Source organism: Balaenoptera borealis (assembly GCF_965194805.1).
Source record: "Balaenoptera borealis genome assembly, chromosome: 4".
Taxonomy (NCBI): domain Eukaryota; kingdom Metazoa; phylum Chordata; class Mammalia; order Artiodactyla; family Balaenopteridae; genus Balaenoptera; species Balaenoptera borealis.
Genome location: NC_138861.1, coordinates 107,200,942 through 107,219,709, shown reverse-complemented (window position 1 = coordinate 107,219,709; position 18,768 = coordinate 107,200,942). Strand labels below are relative to the sequence as shown.

The window sequence follows — 18,768 nt, the reverse complement described above, 5'->3', positions numbered from 1 at the left end:
ATATATATATATATATATATATCTCACTGTGCCATACACCTGAAACTAACATGATAATGTAAATCAACTATACTTCGATAAAAAAATAAAAATTTTTTAAAAGATAGAGAAATAAACCTATTTTCCCATAGCAATATTACATAGGTGCATTGCCTTTCCAAACTAATCCCCCAAAGTCTGTAACACAATGTTGCACAACATTTTTTATGGTTAACAAGGTGCAGTGGGGACTTCCCTGGTGGCGCAGAGATTAAGAATCCGCCTGCCAATGCAGGGGACACGGGTTCAAGCCCTGGTCCGGGAAGATCCCACATGCCGCGGAGCAACTAAGATCGTGCACCACAACTACTGAGACTGCGCTCTAGAGCCCATGTGCCACAACTACTGAGCCCACGTGCCACAACTACTGAAGCCCGCGTGCCTAGAGCCCTTGCTCCGCAACAAGAGAAGCCACCGCAGTGAGAAGCCTGCGGACCGCAAGGAAGAGTAGCCCCTGCTCGCCACAACTAGAGAAAGCCCGCGTGCAGCAACGAGGACCCAACACAGTCAAAAATGAATAATACATAAATTAATTTTTAAAAAAAACAAAAAAAAACCCCAAGGTGCAGTGGAATATGCAATAAAGGAGGAACATGAGGCTTGGGTTCTGGTCCCACAACTGCCACTATCTCATACTGTGTGAGCTTGAGAATGTCCCTTCCCTCTGTGAGCTTCAGTTGGCATCAAAAACTAGAAATTAGATTAGATCAGTGCTTCTCAGACTACAAAGGAGAGGGGTACTGGATGTCCACAAGGTGTCTTCGATTTTTTTTTAAGTTTGGGTTCATGTTGATGATAATCTTTAAAAGATCTAATTAACAATATCCTGACATTTGAAAGGACCACCTTAGAATCCATTTTTGTTGGTCTTAAGTCTGCACTGGTATTTATGAGGCTGGCATTACACCAGAGCAATAATAGTTATTAAATGATTCACTCATGCAAAATAAGACCAAACGACCCAAAATAATGACTTTGGAGTAGTGTCAACAGAAGGGGAAAAAAAAGCTGAGTCATAGTAATGTACCTGGAGCTTTATTTACCACGCCAATTTTCAACCATTCTACACCATGACAAGTCAGGATCACCACCTGAATATACCTGCCTGCCAGAGGATTTCACACTGGGGGCCCTTGCTCTCTCCCCATCATGTCCAAATTATTTGTCATTCGTCATGCTCCAGACCCATTTTTGTCATATAAGTCAAAGTGAACTTGGGAAACAAACAGCAAGTCCAAGTCCACGTGGCTTTCCCTGAACCCCCTGGATAGGAGAAGGACATCTTGCCTTGAACTCCCAGAGGTCTCGCCCTGAAGTTCTGATGGGTTTTTCTCACTTCATACTCTATTTTGCCTTTATTTCCAGCTATGTTTAACTTCCCTAAAAAGAGGTGGAAATGACTTCTTTGTCAACCTTGGCTAATGCAGGGTCTTGTGTCCATGGTGGGTGCTCAGTGAAGGCGGATTTAAGGACTGGGCTTTGTTTCATCTGATCCATTTAGAAGATTAGCCATATGTTCAGAATGTCCAAGTCAGAAACTATCTTTGTTCCTTTATTGTATAAATGCTGTTACTCCAAAAATCATCAATCAGTAAACACAGCATTGCAATACAATGCTGAATTTCAATACACCATATTTAAAAGGACACATTTCTGTTACTCAGTTACAGATCTAATTAAAATGAAAGCATTAATCATTTAAAAAAAAACTGTACTAAACAGAATTCTGGGATAGAATTTAGCAACTTTCAAAGCTGATTTTCACACTCATAACTCATTGTAAGTTTTATATTTAAATTAAAGACAGCAAATTCAAATGCCTACACAGGCAGGCAGAAAGCATGAAGGGCAAAGTGCCTGGTATGGACCTGTGGGAGCTGGAGATAAAGATGGGGGTGGGGCAGATGCTCTGTGGCTCCAGTAAGTGCTACTGTGATGGAAGAAGACCAGATCTTCCAATTATTCACCAAAATCTGGGAATCTGGATTCATACGTAAAGTCTCCCATTTAAAAAAATTTTTCCCATTTTTAAATATTAGCAACAAATCAAAGAAAAAAATTTTAAATACTACACAAATCAATTGATGGTCTCCATTTGTAATCCCAAATTTAAAACCCTTAGTTAAACACAAATAGAGAATTAAAAAGTTATTCTTTTTGTTGTTGTTGATTTAGACATTCCTTATTATTCAATGTTCTTTTAAGCATGCACACAAAAAAATCACATGAAATTAATGTTTTGTTTTGTTTTTTTAAACACCAGTCAACTATTAGGATATGACGATAATGAGGGAAATTCACCTCACACAAAAAGGGAATAAAATTTCAATCAAATGATAGTCAAACGACTATCAATTCTCTGGCATTGACACAAAAGCCTTTAAGCTATCGAAAATTTTATGTAGTACAACAAAATCTCTTGAAATTTTTAGCAGAAGATAGGAATTTATTTTTATGACATATTAGCACTATAACTTCTGTATTTTATATGGACAGACCGATTTTCTCTACTTAAAAGTAAATACTTAAAGTTTTTAGAGTATGGCTAAACATTTAAAATTTGTAGCAGTTTTTTCTACCAATTTCTACTGACAATGAAATTAGCCAATAAGAGCCAAATAAATGCTCTGTCTGTAACTGATCTCTTACTTTTTAAAGATAATTTTTCAATTTCGATTTCAATTTTATATAACTAACTCTCTCATTAAGCAAGTCTCATGATTTCCAAGGCATGCTAGCTCAATTTCTTTTCTGGAAGCTTGTGACCTCCACACCAGGAATTGACATCACATTGTAACAAAAAAAAAAAAAGTGAACTTTGAAAATAGCCATCTTAAAAAAAAAAAAAAAAAAAAGAAAATAGCCATCTTCCTGAAAAGGACTGGGATTCAGTTTCACCACAGTAATTGGCAAAAGCTGACTTACCATACTGGGAAACTTAGAAATAACCTCTATTCTGGAGAAATAAAGGCACAGCTGTTCCTTTTTGTTGTTGCTTATAACCTTTTTGAAATTCTGAAAAATGCAGTGATGACAAATGCAAAGGAAAGGAGAGAAAAGTTGGCTTTTTCTGGAGTAAGACACATCTGCTTAAAACAGTCCACAGTGAGATGTGGAAATGTAATCTTCTGCTGATGGTCAAACAGACTTACGTAAACATATGTCAACGTCTGTGGAATTCAAACACTTTGCAGCTGCCTTTGGAAAAGCTCAAACGGAAAAAGAATATGACCACATATATTCCACATATACTAGGGGATCTTTCTCATTAACACCTATGCCTTTCTCAATTAAAAAGAAAAGATTTCAAAATTTTTAATAAAATGGGATGGATGAAAAATCAAGACTAACTTAAAAACCAACTTCTTTTTTAATTGTAACAGTATACAGCCACAAAAAGGAACTGAGCCTGATAAAAGGCAAGTAGACTGCTCTGGGCTTCTGAAAGAATTTTTTTTAAATCATATACAAAGATTATTTATCACTAGTATCCAATCTCTGCTGAGGTCAATGGAGGAAGCAGAGGCTAATACCTCGTTTTCTCTCTCTTTCCGCCTTCTAATTTTGTGGATATTCTTTCCCCTCTTATTTTATTCTAATCTTCTGATTTTGTGGACATAAGTTTCTTCTCCTTTTTATCTAATCATAATATGGAAATTTCAGTTTTCTCCTGGTCTTTTAATCTTCTTGGCTAGTTTTGATTACGTGCAAACAATTAGTCAACTCATGCTGTTGAAGATACTTGCAAACCACTAGGTGCTCTAAAATGATGACATGAAAAAAGCTATTTAAATTAAAAAAAAAAATTCAAAGCAAAGAAGTTTAAACTTCTAGTCTGAATTTAAAGTAAACAAAACAATCTCAAATACTACTCTTATTTAGAACTATTTATAATCCTTATATAAATTCAATGTATTATGTGAAATAAATTAGTTTAAATTTGTCACCTAGCCTCAAATAGTTGATCAACTTTGGTTTAATTGTACTGAAATTTAAAATTGTTATATTAATAAGTTTTACTCGGGTGGGGAAAATATCTTAACTGATTGTGTAGGAGGATAGAATCACAGATTTTTTTTTTAAAGAATTTTCTAAACTAAAATGTACTCAGGAGAAAAAAACTTACCTAAATGTGTTTGATGGGTCTGAGTTCTCAAGAATAAAAGATATATTTAGCATTCATTTTATATAAAAGGAAAGCCAAGTTTACTTCTGACATTGTAGCTTTAATGTTTATATATCTCTGTATTTAAAACCTCATATAAATAATTCAGTCAGTTCAGGGTGAACTATAAAGTGTATATTGCATAATTATATGTAATGCAAATAAAAGTGCAATTTAAAAATAGAAACCCAATACAGGACATATGCTCCATTAAAAAAACTGAAAGTCCATTATTACATATGTGAACATTTATTTGGGTAAATGAGTACATGCAATAAAGAATTTTCCTGAAGTTACATCATATGTATTTATATCAAGTGAAAATTCTTAACTTGTTAAATAAGTAATCATGCTAACAAGAAGCCCTAAGGGCAAGTATTTTCAAAAGACACTTTGTCACCTGAGCTTCATCTTTGATGTCTAGGGTATACAAAAAGGAAGACACATGTCTGTCCAAGTCTTTGGATGAATGAAGGATGTAAGTTTCAGGCTTAAAGGAAATGCACAAGGATCTAACTGGTCTTTGGGCTATAACCGACATTCTTCTGGTAGCTGGGGGGAGGTAACTACTCCCACAGCTGTAGGGTCTGTACATTCCTGAAAACCTTTCAAACACAAAGCAGAGAGACAGGGGAAATCTGTAATTACCACTGCCCCATCCTAAGCTGCCTTTCAGAATTCAATGTGAAGAAGCAGTTAGATGCAAATTATGGACAGAGAGAACAGGGACACACAGGGAAACAGGAGAGAGAGAGACAGAGAAACCCACACCCCCATCTTGCAGATGAAACACACCCACAAAAACTACCTGGTGGTTAAACAAGGGTGCAGGAAATTAGCTAACACATTCACTTGGATCCTGTTTATAAGTATAATGTTAAGGTCTATTTTTTTTTCTTTTTTAACGTCTTTATTGGAGTATAATTGCTTTACAATGGTGTGTTAGTTTCTGCTGTATAACAAAGTGAATCAGCTATACATATATCCCCATATCTCCTCCCTCTTGTGTCTCCCTCCCATCCTCCCTATCCCACCCCTCTAGGTGGTCATAAAGCACCGAGCTGATCTTCCTGTGCTATGTGGCTGATTCCCACTAGCTATCTACTTTACATTTGGTAGTGTATGTATGTCAATGCCACTCTCTCACTTCGTCCCAGCTTACCCTTACCCTTCCTCCTCCCCGTGTCCTCAAGTCCATTCTCTACGTCTGTGTTAAGGTCTGTTATTTCACTATTTTCAGCAGAAGGATATCTGTTCAAAAAAACTGACTGCTCTGGAATCAGTGGCAGTGCACTGGCTTTTGCTTTTTGTGGGGATTTTTTGGTTTTCCAAATTTAATTTTTAGTGTACTTAATTCGGTAAGTAATACCTGAGTGTGGTAGATAATTCAAAAGAAACAAGAAGTCTGGTTGCAGTAAGAAGCGAGTTCGCTTCCCTGCCCTTCACAGCCACCAATTTCCTTCCCAGAGGCAACTCGCCTGGCCAGGGTCTCGGCAATCCTTTCACATGTTCTCTTTGCAACCGTAACCAAGTGTTCACATCCCCCTCCTTTTTTGTTTTTAATCACTGGTGTTGTGTTCTACACGTGGTCTGCAAACTGCTTTTCTCACTGCATCTCACTTGGGGACTGTTTCCTATCAGCAACTCTAGAACTGGCCAGTGCTCTCCAATGGGTATATGGCAATATACCAATATTCCAATGAATGGTCCCCCAAAGCATACATCTCACCATGCTTCTACTGATGGCCACACTTCAAGAACTTTTCTTCTTGGGTTAGCAGTCCAAACTTCAAAACTTTAAATTGTTCTGTTTAATTTTGTTTAATTTCTGTTTAATTCTGTTTTCTGCTTAAATTCCCCAATATCAGTTATTCAGCAAAATTTGAAAGATCTTACTCATGGCTACTGAGCAACTGCGGTGCTCGGAGACACATCAAGGAGGATGTGACTGACACTCCTCGTTGTCTCTGGGTCTCCTTGAAGCCTAGCATTACTCATGTCATAGGCACTTTATTTCTGGATATGACACACTGACTGAATGGATGAGGGAATGTGTAAAGATGACCAAGTATCACAACCAGGGGTCCAGTATTGTGAAGCACAATCCTCAGCTGAGGAATCTGATTTCACAACTAAACCTCTTCGTCTTAAAAGCAGGGTACATCTAATCTGTCAGTCCATTGGAAAACTTATGGCAGCAGCAGGGGCTGCAGAAGAAACATCCTAAATCATGAAGTGTGCCCCAGACTTCATATTATTTCCAAAAGGAAGTACACATTTAGAACCAGAAATATGCAAATTCTATAACTGGGTAATATATCACTAAAGTATAGGTTTCTGCCTCCAGATTACCCTGCAGAAACACTGAAGGAAATGTTTAATGAAAATGGTACACTATAGGAGCTGGACTTTTAGATTTATTTATGTATTATTTATAATAATTATTATTTATTTTTAACTCAATAATAGAGTCTTTTTTTTTTTCGGCCATGCCTCAAGGCATGTGGGATCTCATTTCCCCGACCAGGGATCGAACCCGCGCCCCCTGAAGTGGAAGCGTGAAGTCTTAACCACTGGGCCACCTGGGAAGTCCCAACAGAGTTTTGATGCTATGTTTTAAAAGTCACAATTTTGAAGATAATTCTCTAAAGAATCTGTGAATGCTACAACAAAGGGTAATTACCACCTTCAATGGAGAGAAAGGCATAATGAACTGATTTCTTTCTCACAATAAAAGTCTTCATTTAACAAACTTGAAAAAAAAAAAAGACAGGTTCCAGCTTAATTGCAAACTCAAGAAAACTGGGTATATAGATAATGTTTTGGAGACTGGTTCAAGATGGCGGAGTAGGACATGCGCTCACTCTCTCTTGTGAGAGCACCAGAATCATAACTGACTGCTCAACGATCAGACAGGAAGACACTGGAACTCACCAAAAAAGATACCCCACATCCAAAGACAAAGGAGAAGCCACAATAAGACGGTAGGAGGGGCGCAATCACAATAAAATCAAATCCCATAACTGCTGGGTGGGTGACTCACAAACTGGAGAACACACATACCACAGAAGTCCACCCACTGAAGTGAAGGTTCTGAGCCCCACGTCAGGCTTCCCAACCTGGGGGTCCGGCAACAGGCAGAGGAATTACCAGAGAATCAGACTTTGAAGGCTAGCGGGATTTGATTGCACGACTTCGACAGGTCTGGGGGACAAGAGAGTCCACTCTTGGAGGGCACACACAAAGTAGTGTGCACATGAGGACCCAGAGGGAAGGAGCAGTGACCCCACAGGAGACTGAACCAGACCTACCTGCTAGTGTTGGAGGGTCTCCCGCAGAGGCGGGGGGTGGCCGTGGCTCACTACGGGGACAAGGACACTGGCAGCAGAGGTTCTGGGAAGTTCTCCTTGGCGTGAGCCCTCCCGGAGTCCGCCATTAGCCCCACCAAAGAGCCTATAGGCGGCAGTGCTGGGTCACCTCAGGCCAAACAACCAACAAGGAGGGAACTCATCCCCATCCATCAGCAGACAAGCAGATTAAAGTTTTACTGAGCTCTGCCCACCAGAGCAACGCCCAGCTCTACCCACCACCAGTCCCTCCCATCAGGAAATTTGCAAAGGCCTCTTAGATAGCCTCATCCACCATAGGGCAGACAGCAGAAGCAAGAAGAACTACAATCCTGCAGGCTGTGGAACAAAAACCACATTCACAGAAAGATACACAAAATTAAAATGCAGAGGACTATGTACCAGATGTAGATGATGAACAAGATAAAACCCCAGAAAAGCAGCTAAATTAGTTGGAGCTAGGCAAACTTCTAGAAAAACAATTCAGAATAATGATAGTGAAGATGATCCAGGACCTCAGAAAAAGAATGGAGGCAAAGATAGAGAAGATGCAAGAAATGTTTAACAAAGACCTAGAAGAATTAAAGAACAAACACCTAGAAGAATTAAAGAACAAACAAACAGAGATGAACAATACATTAACTGAAGTGAAAAATACACAAGAAGGAATCAATAGCAGAATAACTGAGGAATAAGAATGGATAAGTGACCTGGAGGACAGAATGGTGGAAATCACTGCCACAGAGCAGAATAAAGAAAAAAGAATGAAAAGAAATGAAGACAGCCTAAGAGACCTTTGGGACAACATTAAATGCACCAACATTCACATTATAGGGGTCCCAGAAGGAGAAGAGCGAAAGGACCTGAGAAAATATTTGAAGAGATTATAGTCGAAAATTTCCCTAATATGGAAAAGGGAATAATCAAGTCCAGGAAGCGCAGAGAGTCCCATACAGGATAGATCCAAGGAGAAACACACCAAGACACATATTAATTAAACTCTCAAAAATTAAATACAAAGAAAAAATATTAAAAGTAGCAAGGGAAAAGCAACAAACAAGATACAACAGAATCTCCATAAGGTTAACAGCTGATCTTTCAGCAGAAACTCTGCAAGCCAGAAGGGAGTAGCAGGACATATTTAAAGTGATGAAAGGGAAAAACCTACAACCAAGATTACTCTGCCCAGCAAGGATCTCATTCAGATTTGATGGAGAAATTAAAACCTTTACAGATAAGCAAAAGCTAAGAGAATTCAGCACCACCAAACCAGCTCTACAACAAATGCTAAAGGAACTTCTCTAAGTGGGAAACACAAGAGAAGAAAAGGACCTACACAAACAAACCCAAAACAATTAAGAAAATGGTCATAGGAATATACATATCAATAAGTACCTTAAATGTAAATGGATTAAATGCTCCAACCAAAAGACAGAGATGGGCTGAATGGGTATGAAAACAAGACCCATATATATGCTGTCTACAAGAGACCCACTTCAGACCTACAGACACATACAGACTGAAAGTGAGGGGATGGAAAAAGATATTCCATGCAAATGGAAATCAAAAGAAAGCTGGAGTAGCAATTCTCATATCAGACAAAGTAGACTTTAAAATAAAGACTACTATAAGAGACAAAGAAGACACTACATAATGATCAAGGGATCAATCCAAGAAGAAGATAAAACAATTTTAAATATATATGCACCCAACATAGGAGCACCTCAACACATAAGGCTAACACTAACAGCTATAAAAGAGGAAATCGACAGTAACACAATAATAGTGGGGGACTTTAACACCTCACTTACACCAATGGACAGATCATCCAGACAGAAAACTAATAAGGAAACACAAGCTTTAAATGACACAATAGACCAGATACATTTAATTGATATTTATAGGACATTCCATCCAAAAACAGCAGGTTAGGGCTTCCCTGGTGGCGCAGTGGTTGAGAGTCTGCCTGCTAATGCAGGGGACACAGGTTCGAGCCCTGGTCTGGGAAGATCCCACATGCCACGGAGCAACTAGGCCCGTGAGCCACAACTACTGAGCCTGCGCATCTGGAGCCTGTGCTCCGCAACAAGAGAGGCCACGATAGTGAGAGGCCTGCGCACCGCGATGAGGAGTGGCCCCTGCTTGCCGCACCTAGAGGAGGCCCTGGCACAGAAACGAAGACCCGACAGAGCCAAGGAGGTGGATAAATAAATAAATAATAATTTAAAAAAAAAAAAAAAAAAAAACAGCAGGTTACACTATCTTCGCAAGTGTACATGGAATATTCTCCAGGATAGATCACATCTTGGGTCACAAATCAAGCCTCTGTAAATTTAAGAAAATTGAAATCATATTAAGCATCTTTTCCGACCACAATGCTATGAGATTAGAAATCAATTACAAGGGATTTCCCTGGTGGCACAGTGATTAAGAATCCACCTCCAGTGCAGGGGACACAGGTTCAATCCCTGGTCCAGGAAGATCCCACATGCAGTGGAGCAACTAAGCTGAGCAACTACTGAGCCTGTGCTCTAGAGCCCGCGAGCCACAACTACTGAGCCCATGTGCCACAAACTGAAGCCTGTGCACCTAGAGCCCATACTCTGCAACAAGAGAAGCCACCGCAATGAGAAGCCTGCACACCACAATGAAGAGTAGCCCCCACTCGCCGCAACTAGAGAAAGCCCACGCACAGCAACAAAGACCCAATGCAGCCTAAATAAATAAATAAATAAATAAACTTTTAAAAAAATCAATTACAGGGAAAAAAACATAAAAAACATAAACACATGGAGGCTAAACAATATATTACTAAATAATGAAGAGATCACTGAAGAAATCAAAGAGGAAATCAAAAAATACCTAGAGACAAATAACAACAAAAACACGACAATCCAAAACCTATGGGATGCAGCAAAAGCAGTTCTAAGAGGGAAGTTTATAGCAATACAATCCTACCTCAAGAAACAAGAAAAGTCTCAAATAAACAACCTAACCTTACACCTAAAGGAACTAGAGAAAGAAGAACAAACAAAACCCAAAGTTAGCAGAAGGAAAGAAATGACACAGATGAGAGCAGAAATAAATGAAATAGAAACAAAGAAAACAACAGCAAAGATCAATAAAGCTAAAAGGTGGTTCTTTGAGAAGATAAACAAAATTGATAAACCTTTAGCCAGACTCATCAAGAAAAAGAGGGAGAGGACTCAAATCAATAAAATTAGAAATGAAAAAGGAGAAGTTACAATGGACACCACAGAAATACAAAGCATCCTAAGAGACTACTACAAGCAACTCTATGCCAATAAAATGGAAAACCTGGAAGAAATGGACAAATTCTTAGAAAGGTATAACCTTCCAAGACTGAACAAGGAAGAAACAGAAACATGAACAGACCAATCACAAGTAATGAAATTGAAACTGTGATTAAAAATCTTCCAACAAACAAAAGTCCAGGACCAGATGGCTTCACAGGTGAATTCTATCAAACATTTAGAGAAGAGCTAACACCCATCCTTCTCAAACTCTTCCAAAAAATTGCAGAAGGAGGAACACTCCCAAACTCATTCTACAGGGCCACCATCACCCTAATACCAAAACTAGACGAAGATACTGCAAAAGAATAAAATTACAGATCAATATCACTGATGAATATAGATGCAAAAATCCTCAACAGAATACTAGCAAACAGAATCCAGCAACACATTAAAAGGATCATACACCATGATCAAGTGGGATTTATCCCAGCGATGCAAGGATTCTTTAACATACCCAAATCAATCAATGTATACATCATATTAGCAAATTGAATAAAACCATATGATCATCTCAATAGATGCAGAAAAAGCTTTTGACAAAATTCAACACCCATTTATAATAAAAACTCTCCAGAAAGTGGGCATAGAGGGCACCTACCTCAACATAATAAAGGCTATATATGACAAACCCACAGCAAACATCATTCTCAATGATGAAAAACTGAAAGCATTTCTTCTAAGATCAGGAACAAGACAAGGATGTCCACTCTGCCACTATTATTCAACATAGTTCTGGAAGTCCTAGCTGTGGCCATCAGAGAAGAAAAAGAAATAAAAGGAATCCAAATTGGAAAAGAAGAAGTAAAACTGCACTGTTTGCAGATGACGTGATACTATACATAGCGAATCCTAAAGATGCCACCAGAAAACTACTAGAGCTAATCAATGAATTTGGTAAAGTTACAGGATACAAAATTAATGCACAGAAATCTCTTGCATTCCTATACACTAACAACAAAAGATCAGAAAGAGAAATTAAGGAAACAATCCCATTCACCATTGCAACAAAAATAATAAAATACATACGAATAAACCTACCTAAGGAGGTAAAAGACCTGTACTCAGAAAACTATAAGACACTGATGAAAGAAATCAAAGATGACACAAACAGATGGAGAGATATACCATGTTCTTGGATTGGAAGAATCAATATTGTGAAAATGACTATTCTACCCAAAGAAATCTACAGATTCAATGCAATCCCTATCAAATTATCAATGGTTGTTTTTACAGAACTAGAGCAAAAAATCTGAAAATTTGTATGGAAACACAGAAGACCCAAATAGCCAAAGCAATCTTGAGGGAAAAAAAGGGAGCTGGAGTAATCAGACTCCCTGACTTCAGACTATACTACAAAGCTACAGTAATCAAGACAATATGGTACTGGCACAAAAATAGAAACATAGATCAATGGAACAGGATAGAAAGCCCAGAGATAAACCCCACGCACCTATGGTCAACTAATCTATGACAAAGCAGGCAAGGATATACAATGGAGAAAAGACAGTCTCTTCAATAAGTGGTGCTGGGAAAATTGGACAGCTACATGTAAAAGAATGAAATTAGAACACTCCCTAACACCATACACAAAAATAAACTCAAATGGATTAGACCTAAATATAAGACCGGACACTATAAAACTCTCAGAGGAAAACATAGGAAGAACACTCTTTGACATAAATCACAGCAGGATCTTTTTTGACCCACCTCCTAGAGTAATGGAAATAAAAACAAAAATAAACAAATGGGACCTAATTAAACTTAAAAGCTTTTGCAAAGCAAAGGAAACTATAAGCAAGACGAAAAGTCAGCCCTCAGAATGGGAGAAAATATTTGCAAACGAATAAATGGACAAAGGATTAATCTCCAAAATATATAAACACAACATGGAGCTCAATATTAAAAGAAAAAATAACCCAATCAAAAAATGGGCAGAAGACCTAAATAGACATTTCTCCAAAGAAGACACACAGATGGCCAAGAGACACGTGAAAAACTGCTTAACCTCACTAATTAGAGAAATGCAAATCAAAACTACAATGAGGTATCACCTCACACCACTTAAAATGGGCATCATCAGAAAATCTACAAACAACAAATGCTGGAGAGAGTGTGGAGAAAAGGGAACCCTCTTGCACTGTTGGTGGGAATGTAAACTGATACAGCCACTATGGAGAACATTATGGAGCTTCTTTAAAAAACTAAAAATAGAATTACCATATGACCCAGCAATCCCACTATTGGGCACATACCCAGAGAAAATCGTAATTCAAAAAGAGTCATGTACCACAATGTTCATTGCAGCACTATTTACAATAGCCAGGTCATGGAAGAAACCTAAATGCCCATCAACAGACAAATGGATAAAGAAGATGTGGTACATATATATAGTGGAATATTACTCAGCCATAAAAAGGAATGAAATTGGGTCATTTGTAGAGACGTGGATGGACCGAGAGACTGTCATACAGAGTGAAGTAAGTCAGAAAAAGAAAAACAAATACCGTATATTAACGCATATATGTGGAATCTAGAAAAATGGTACAGATGAACCAGTTTGCAAGGCAGAAATAGAGACACAGATGTAGAGAACAAACGTATGGACCTCAAGGGGGAAAAGCAGGGGTGGGGTGGTGGTGGTGGGATGAATTGGGAGATTGGGATTGACATGTATACACTAATATGTGTAAAATAGATAACTAATAAGAACCTGCTGTTTAAAAATAAATAAATAAAATAAAATTCTTTTTTTTAATTTCCTAATAAAAAATGAGAAAAATAAAACAAAAACAAACAAAAAGAAAACTGGGCATATAATTAGAAAGTTAACTCCATTCAACAATATTCTCAAATTCCCCAATTCAGGGACTCTACCCATCTGTATAGCACAGGGAAAATACTCAGTATTTTGTAATAACCTAAAAGGGAAAAGAATCTGAAAACAAATACATATATTTATATATATATATTATATATATATATATATATATAATATATATATATAACTGAATCACTCTGCTGTACACCTGAAACTAACATAATATTGTATATCAACGATACTTCAATTAAAAAAAAATTTTCTTGCAAAAGATCCCTTCAGACGTACAAATCAACTAGAAATAGTTGCTCTGCCTTCCTGCATGCTGCCTGTTTCGAGAGAGCTATTTAAGAGGAAGGAGGCACTGTCCTGGGAGGTGAATGCTTTCTTCAGTCCCAGATTTATCGGGATGTCTTCAAAATGAAAAAAAACACGGGGCTGGCTTATCACGTAAACTAGAGCAGCTTGGTTACAGCACTAACTTCTGCTTATAGTGATGTGCTGGGCAAGCATTTTTGTTCTCTCTTTTCTGTTTTCTGTTTTTTGAATTTCATCGTTGTTGTTTCCAACTCTTGCTCAACAGTTAAAACACAAGACATTTCTCATCAACCTAAAACACAATCAGCTGTTGTCCAAGACGCTACTTGCCTTATAAATATACAAATCACCAAGAGGGAGAGTGTAAAGTAGTTCTTGAGGGCGGCCCCATTTTTCTTCTGTCGCTGGTGCATTTCTCCACCACACTTGTTACAGCAACGACACAAACTAAAGACAAACCCCACCAGAGGCATCAGAATAATAAACAGCAATCCCAGGACAGCACAGATAATAATCCCGATCTCATAGTAGATAATCTGCAAGTCAAACAAAAGAAACAGCACATACTGTAACATAAAATTACATGTAGAACATTCCACAGTGTACACATTTCATGCTTTTTAAGCTATTTGCCATCATGACTTAAATCTTGAGGGGAGGGTGTGTGTGTGTGTGCCCATTTTGAAGATCCTTCTTGAAACAAAGGAAGCAGAGATCTGAGTTATCAGAGTATGGGATCAAGCAGTTACTACCTTCTTTCGACTTCCAGGAAAATATCCAAATTCAGGGTCAAGTTGCAAATGGTGTCATTTCAACCCCAAAGGTATTTTGTTTGTTTTTAAACGGCATGACAAATTTTGGCAGAAGTCCTTGCATAATGAATAATCTATACCAAGGATGTTTTTCACCAGAAAGATAGAACTAGTAATAGTTATTAAGGATTCAAAGTAGCCTGGATTGGATCAATTAATGACAAATTCATAGTTAGTTATGAAAGAATCTGGAATATATCTAAATTTAGAAAAAAAGGCTCAGACTTTCCAAATCAGACATGTTACTCACAGGCCACTCAGTTTCCCCACCCATGTACTGGGAATAAAATACGTACCCTATAAGGTCCTTGTGAACATTGCAGATAATGTATGATTAGTGATAAGGTGCCATGGGAAGTACCTGGCATGGAGCAGACACTTGCTAAGTGCCCCTTTCAGGCTGGTGAGGCTGGGCTCAGCAGCCTAAGTCTCAGATAGTTCCTAGGTTCCTAGGAGCTAGCACAATAGCTAGACACAATCATGTGACCTAAACCTATTTTCATAATCACTGACGGCTTTATTCCAGGCTAAATAAAAATTAATGCAACAGGATGATAAAACTCGTTCTCATTCCAATTCATGTATGCAGTTACTCACATTTCCATAAAGCAAGACACTTTAAAAGAATGGCAAAAAATTACAGGTTGGCGGTTTGCAACCTGTAATGGTTTGTAATGAACCAGCTAGATAGCAATACATTCTGAAGCCAAGCTGAGCAAAGGAAAACAAAACCCAAGCCTTGTTCCTAGAAGCAAATGTGATGTCTTAGGAGAGAGCACTGAACTTGGAGTCAGAGGACCTGCTTTAAATCCCAGCAGGGGCGGCTTTTAATTCTCTAAACTAGGAAATGTTACATTAGCATTAATGTCATCAGCATATTGTGAGGGACAGATAATTAAGTGAGTTAATGTGTAAACAACTAGCAAAGTGCCCAGCACACAGCAAATGTTCAATCAGTATTAGCTAACTCGTGGGCAAATGCTTATGAGTATTAAGCTAGGTGCACATGGCACTTGAATATTATCTACTTCCATATTAAGGTTAAAATGCTAAAAAGAAAAAAAGTGATTGCAATTTTGATGCAGGCTTCCTAAGCTAAGCTGGGCATCACGGCCATGAAAAGTCGTTATTTGCTGGTGTGTAACTCACCCTTGAAGACTCACATCATTGGCCAACTGAGAAACCAGCTCCAGACACTCCAAATTCTTACTTATTTTGCTATCTTTCTCAGCAAATATTCTAAATTGTTACTATTTTTAGAAATTGTTTCTGGGAATTTCCTGGTGGCCCAGTGGTTAGGACTCCACGCTTCCACTGCAGGGGGCATGGGTTTGATCCCTGGTCGGGAAACTAAGATCCTGCAAGCTGCATGGTGCAGCCAAAAAAAAAAAAAAAAAAATTGTAACACTGAACCCCAAACCCAGGAGAAAAGGTGTACTGAAATGTTTTTAATGCACTATCTTTAGCTCCAAATACAAATTTTATATTTTGTATATAAGCTTTCCAATGTCACTACTAAATATTAGGTTAAACAGTATCAGGAACAAGATTATGTCATTTCCAGAGTTCACGTCTACACTTAAAAGTCTGGCCAAGATCTGGCAAGAACCTAAATTATTTCCTGATATACCAAGATCTCCAGAGTGCTTTGTGGATTGTGTTGAAGAGAAGCTCAAGATTTAAATTTGCAGATGGGTTGCTATTCTTTCGTGGACTACAAAAGCTGAAAGAGAAGATGGAAGATGATGGCAGAAACAAAAAGGAAACAATTTAAAAATCATCACAGTGGAGATGACAGTGAACAGAAAGTTCTGGCAAAAGCGTCACACCACTTGCGGGCTTTAGACAGGGCAACATGAAACAGCAAGTGAGGACTTTACCTTCAGAATCAAGACTACATTTTCTGGCTGAGGAAGTCAAAGCGGTTGCAGAGTTTGTGCAAGCAGAGGCAGCATGCATCAAGAAAACAGAAAACATTACTGGAGTGATTAACCACAACTGAGACCATTAATATCCCACACAGAGGAAATCAAGGGAGAGGAGGATGACACAAGACAGGAACATAAAAGGAGCATTTATTAGACAAACAGTGTTTTGGGTACAGTCAAGCTCTAGGGCTCACATTTGGATTTACATTGGATTTCTTGAAAGGTTCTTAATCAGTATGCTAATCAGTTATGGACAAGGGGAGCTAGAGGGAAAGATACAAATGCTTAACACACTAACCACAACCACATGGTCTCCATGAAACAGAGAATCAGTGGCTGCCGAGAACCCCAGAGCCCAAGGCACCAACTTCCAAGTGCCCTTTCTAAAATGACAATCTTATGGTATCATTCCCTTGTTTAACAGCATTCCGTGGATTCCCACTATGTCTAATTCAAACTCCTCCACGTGGTCCTATGTTATTTAATTCTGGCTTCATGTCCCCATTCTTCTTGACCACTCTAGTCCCCAGAAAGCATCATGGTCTCTCTCCCTTTCCTCACTTTGGGTTCCCTCTTGCTTGAACCTTATTCCCATCACTCTTCCCCTGATGAAACTCAAGTCTGAGTTTGGATGTTGCTTTCTCCAGGAAGTCTGTCTTGATAACAACGTCTGGGTTTGCTGTACACCCCTCCTTCATGATGCCATGGAGTCCTATACTTGCCCTTTCACAGTGCTTACCTCATTTGCTCAGTTTATAAGACTATCCTTCTTTTTGGAAGAGGGAGGTGACATATGTATGAAAAGGGACAAAGTCATTATTGTTGTTATAGTTGACTTAAAATGTCCTCATGTGGTTAAATAAAGTTATGTGGCTCCATGGTGTTCTCCAGATGACGTTTTTCAAGGTGTCTGGTCCAGGAAATCCAAGTTTGGAAGCCATTGCCTTAGCTGGCAGATTTTCACAGGTGCGGAAGAACAATGTTTGTGATGTTAATAACCTTTAAAGGAGGCATCATCTGAAATGTTGGGATGGGCAGTTCAGATACACATGCCCCTGGGGACCCACAGGGCATCTTGAATGACCCCAGCCTCCCTTCCTGGGTCCGGGCCCCACGGGCTTGTTACCTCCCAACCTCACCAATCATAAGCTCCTTTTAACAGCGTGTGTTAAAAACACTGACTTCAGGCCCCTCCCCTGGAGAAGCGTCAGGAGATTTGGGGAAGACCAGGAATCTATCTTTAAAACAAGCCCCGTGTCATGATTATGATTAAGTGCCTCTTCAGTCTTGGTGTATAGATACCTCGGCTCTCTCACCTTCCCATGGGCTAATTCCCACACTGGTGTCTTCGGCGTCTATCACAGCTCCTCTACAGGATGGAGCTCTGCTGCCCCCTGTGGCGGGTGGCGGAATGATACACCCTCTACAGGCGGCCCTCCCTCCGCTGTGTCACCTCCCACTTCACAGCCAGGGTTCCCTGCACCTCCCAAATAAGTGACTTGCCCTGGAGTCCTTGACTCAGGGTCTGCTTCTGGGACTCTGACCAAACACACCCAGCATTCATCTCCCTAAAGCCAATCAGAAAGCTCCCTTCCCAAGGAGCCCTGGCTTCTTTGGTGTCTTTGCTTAACCAAATCCCTCTTCCTTGGATAACCGGAAAACATGACCCAATTCCACACCTAGGGTAGGAGTCCGTTCATTCCTGTGGGCCCAGTTCTGGCTCCTTTCTCTACACCAGCTCCACCCAAACGGTTTTTATCCGTTTGTAAAGACACCTGAGGTGGAGAGGAAATCAGGAAGTAGGGGGGGTCCCCAAGTTTACAGGAACTCCAAGTCTAATATCAAGCCAACCATAAAGGACTCGTCCAACGAAGAGTCCTGCCATGGATGGTGGCAGCCAACTCTGGCTCATGCTTGTCAGGCTGCCCAGAGTCACCTCAGAGTCTGAGGACCTGGTCCTCTGAGGCTTGGGCCCAGATGAGAGAGTCCAGCCTCTCACGCCCAACCCATTCCTTGGCAGAGCG

At 39.2% G+C, this 18,768-nt stretch overlaps 1 protein-coding gene across 5 annotated transcripts in view; it reads right to left on the bottom strand.

The window, feature by feature from the left end:
* PROM1 (prominin 1) overlaps positions 1-18,768 on the bottom strand; it is a 113,188-nt gene that overhangs the window by 45,763 nt on the left and 48,657 nt on the right. For all 5 annotated transcript variants that reach the window (XM_082389492.1, XM_082389491.1, XM_082389490.1 and 2 more), the window contains one exon: positions 14,335-14,540. In XM_082389492.1, the coding sequence (XP_082245618.1) occupies positions 14,335-14,540 (206 nt within the window). The remainder of the gene's footprint in view (positions 1-14,334; positions 14,541-18,768) is intronic.